Genomic DNA, 4,527 nt, shown 5'->3' with positions numbered 1-4,527 from the left:
TTTTATGCTTGAGGTTTCTCACTTTTGAACTTATTTTTCTTTATTATTATTATTTTTTTAATTTTCTTTTGTATAAGCGTGGGCAATCTCGATCATGCGGTCTATCACTCATTTTCCATGAGCTTGTTTTAAGCTAGTAATTGTTGGATGAAATTGTTTGTTGTGGTAATGAAGTTCTCCATCATTAGCTCAAGGTTGGATTTTTGCGGAGGTGGTTGCATAGGTTGTTGGACTAGAGGTGGCCTTGCTTGGAAACCAGGTCGTGCATTATAATTGTTGTTTCGAGGTGGTGGTGGGGGTGGATTTTGTTGGGCTTGAGTATTCTTGTAGGAGAAATTTGGATGATGTTTCCACTCTTCATTATATGTGTTTGAATTAGGGTCATATGGCCTTCTGGAATTCGAAGTGTAGAATGCATTGGCCTCCTCGTTCGACATCTCATTCGAGTTTTGTGGACAATTAGGTGCAATGTGACCTTGTACATTACACATTTAACAAGTTTCAGGTGAGCTAGAAGATGATCCAGCTTGGAGCTTGTCGAACTTGCTTGTCAATGCCTGCACAGAACTAGTCAAAAGAGTTAGAGCATCAACATCAAATTTTCCTCCCTTCTTCACACTATTTTGACCTCCTTGATGATAATTGTCATTAGCCGCCATCTTCTCAATTAGCTCCTTCGCCTCAGTTGGGTTCTTAGTCAAGAGAGAACCCCCAGAGCATCAATATAGATTCGGAACTCATGGGTTAGACCATTATAGAAGGTTTGGATCGACATCCATTCAAGAATACCATGGTGAGGGCATTGTCTCTACAATCTCTTGAATCTCCTCCATGCTTCATATAGGGACTCATCATCTGACTTCCTGAAAGTAGATAACTCGTTTCTCAACCTTGTAGTCTTTTCCTGTCCCAAGAACTTGACTAGAAAAGCTTTCGCCAGTTTGTCCCATGTGTCAAATGAGCCAGTACCTTCATCTCTCAACCATTCCTTCGCCCTATCCATTAATGAGAAAGGGAAAAGGCGAAGTCTAATAGCATCATTTGTAACACCATTTAGCTTCATAGTATCGCATTTCTCCAAGAAACTATCAATGTGACTCACTGGGTAATCATGAGGTGTTCCTGCAAACGAATCATTGGAGATGAATTGAATGAACTGTGGTTTCAATTCAAAGTTATGAGCAGTAATGGGTGGTCTGATGATGCTAGAGAGTAGTTCGGTTGTTGTATCAGGAATACCGTACTCCAGAAGAGATTTCGTTCCTAGGTCGTCCATGTTTCTATTGTTTTGATTTCTCCTTCTTCTTCTACCTCTTCGTCTCCTTGCAGTTGCTTCGATTTCAGAATCAAAAGGTGTTAAATTGTCTGACCGTGAACGTTGTGTTTGCGTGAAACAAAGAACTAAAAGCAGAGTATCAAAAACACAAGAGACAATAGCCGAAGCAACAAAAGCTTAGTAGAAACATATCACGAATAATTAGAATGAAACCGTTAGTCCCCGGCAACGGCGCCAAAATTTGATAGGCGTGTCGCGTACCTAAAATAAATAAACCAAACAAGACCACTACTATGTAGATGGGCAAGTAAGGATTAAATCCCAAGAGACTAAGGCTCACCTAATTAATTAGACTCAAGCAATCACTAAGCAAGTAACCAATTCAATGATGAAGAATACTAATAACTAGAATACTAAATAACACAATTAATCTAAAGAAAGTGATGAATCAATGAACTAAACCATCCAAGATCAAACATTACCACGAATATAATCGATGCACTAATAAATCTACCCCCAATAACAAATCAATTGACAAGAGGAAAAACATTCCCTAAACAATACCAAAGGTCTCTTCCGAGTTATCAATGGCTTCCCAAATCAACTATCAAGCCTATTTCCATGGAATCAAGCAAATGAGGGAAATTAACCACAATACTTAACTTCCTAATCATCTAATCATCTACTTCCGTGATGAACTTCAAACCCTTAATTGAAAGGAAAAATTCATGGGAATAATCCCACCTTTAGGCCATTCGTTTTTAATAATCCCACCTTTGGATTATTTTTTAATAATCCGACCTTTACCTCACATTCTTTTTTATTGGTCCCAACCGGTCATGTAACCTGTTATAACAGGTTACATGACACGTGGCAGCCTGTCATTGGTCCAAAAAAAGTTAAAAAAAAATTGAGAAACAAAAAAAAAAAAAAAAAAAACTGCTCCACTTTCAGCCACCCAGATCGAGCCAATTACCACCAATTAGATGCAACAACCGCAGGCTGCAGCCCCTTAATCTCCTCACCACTGATCGGTAGCCACAAACAACCCACCATCATCACTACTCCCCTGCCGCACCTACCAGCCTAAACTGCCCAGCAACCACCTGACCACCACCTTTAAACACCCCTCGCAACCACCTGCATAATCAATCAAAAGCAAAGCAGCCACCTGCCACACATCGAACCACCTACTTCCCCTCCTTGTCCTCCGTAACCACCATCCCCAACCACCCCGAAATCAACCCCCTCCCTCCCCCTCCTCTTCCTTATCCCTGAAACTCCCTTCTCTAGCCTCGAAACCCAATCCCGTCCCCTCCTCTTCTCTAGCTTCAACACCAACACCACCTCTTTTGGGGTTTTCAGGGCTTGGGAAATGGAGAGGGTAGGGTTTCGGTGCTTGGGAAGATGAGAGGGGCGGTTTTCAGGCCATTCCGGTGGTGGGTTAGGTGGGTAGGGCTAGTTCGTGGGTAGGGCAGCCGAATTGCAGCAGGGGATTGGTGTTCGGAAAAGGGAGGAGTAAGTGAACGGAGTGCAGGGAAGGGTGGTCGGAATGAGGAAAGGGTGCGGTGAAGGGGGTTGAGCGGCGCCGGCGTTGGCTGGTGGGGTGGTTTTGGGGTTTGGGTCTGGTGGTTCTAGAGTTTGGGTTTGGGTGGTGGTAGGGATGGTGGTGGCTGAATTGGGTTTGGGTTTGGGGTTTTTTTTTTTTTTTTTTTTTTTTTTTTTTTTTTTTTTACCAATTAAGTAACGACACGTGTAAATTAATAAAAATAAAAAATTTACCTCCTCAACCGGTTTCAGGTAAAATAGGACAAATAAAAAAGAATAGGGGGGTAAAGGTTGGGTTATTGAAAAATAATCCAAAGGTGGGATTATTAAAAACGAATGACCCAAAGGTGGGATTATTCCCATGAATTTTTCCTAATTGAAATACCCAAATCCCGTTAATACCCAACATCTGTTACAATAAGAACAAAGGGATGGTAACAATACTAATTATTCCTAATCTAGCATTGACATAAACGCAATTAATTAAGCATGTCAATTGGGATCATTATTGGAGAATTTAAAGATTCAATTCATGTATCAATCATATTCGGGTTTTGCAAGTCCCGGATTATGGATCTACTCACACATATTAATGAAAACAAAAACAAGATTCAATGGAGAAAACATAATTAATAAGCAATAAAAAGGTAAAGGAAAGAGAGTAGATGAATACTAATTACTTCAATTTAAAAAGCTCGAATTGTTGATGAACAATAGTGCCAAATTAAAGAATAGAAATCAAACTATGTAGATGGAGAAAACTAGGGTTTTAAAGAAGTTCTAATATTAGGAAAATAAAAGTTGTCCCTCTAATTATGATTACAATGGGTATTTATACCCCTAAGAAAGATACAATCCGAAAATCATTTAAAACAGATGTTGCGGAGTTGTGCTCGGTCTGCCCGCGCAGATATGCATGGTCAGGCAAACGGGATAATTCTCCAACTTCGCAATCTTCTTCCTCTGCCCGGTCTGCCCGGGCTTTGCATACCCGGTCAGGCGCGCGTAACAACGTAGTTAACTTATTCTTTCTTCGCCCCAGCAACAAGGGCATGGGGTGCCCGGTAGGGCATTGGGGGATTTTCCTTCTCTCACTCAACAACCTCTTAATTGACCATCCAAAACAAGTCCGAAACATCCAAGAAATCTCCGTATCCCTATGAAACTCATTCAAATAGATCAAACACACTATAGAAGAGATTGTTAGCGAGAAATAGCTCCGTAGAGCTCAAAATAGGAAAGCATGGGAGTTTTGGGCATTGCTTGGGCTGAGTCTTCTATGGCTACAACGATATAGAACTCGAAGATAGGGCAGAGGGGAGAGAGCTCAGTGAGGAAATAAAGAAAGAAGAGCAGGGCAGCTAATTGAATAAGCGCTAGAGCCGACGGAAGGCACCGGGAAACATGCAAAATACGCTATGAAACCGGGATAAAACATAATATGGAATGCATATATCACAATCTTAACTGCTATATACCCTACTTTTCCCTTCTTATTCCTCATAGTGTGAAGCATCTCTTGAACTATGATAATATTATCAATGATTTTTCTTTTAGAAACAAAACTACACTAAGTAGGGGAGATAAGAGTTGGTAGGATGGGTTTTATCCTATTTTCAATCACCTTAGTTGCCAATTTGTAAAGAATGTTGCAAAGACCAATTGGACAAAATTGGTTAGCTTTCTTAGGCACATCCACCTTA

General features: G+C 40.6%; 1 protein-coding gene across 1 annotated transcript; it reads right to left on the bottom strand.

Annotated features, from left to right (window-relative positions):
* Positions 1-491: 491 nt before the first annotated feature.
* LOC110706091 lies at positions 492-1,276 on the bottom strand. Its single transcript, XM_021884008.1, has 3 exons — positions 970-1,276; positions 790-863; positions 492-692 (listed from the first exon to the last, which is right to left on the bottom strand). Exons 1-3 carry the CDS (start codon positions 1,274-1,276, stop codon positions 492-494), a joined length of 582 nt encoding a protein of 193 aa, XP_021739700.1.
* Positions 1,277-4,527: the final 3,251 nt, after the last annotated feature.

The sequence above is a fragment of the Chenopodium quinoa genome, unplaced genomic scaffold (genome assembly GCF_001683475.1).
Source record: "Chenopodium quinoa cultivar QQ74 unplaced genomic scaffold, ASM168347v1, whole genome shotgun sequence".
Lineage (NCBI taxonomy): Eukaryota > Viridiplantae > Streptophyta > Magnoliopsida > Caryophyllales > Amaranthaceae > Chenopodium > Chenopodium quinoa.
The sequence above is the reverse complement of the archived record's forward strand: the minus strand, read 5'-3'. Positions and strand labels throughout refer to the sequence as shown.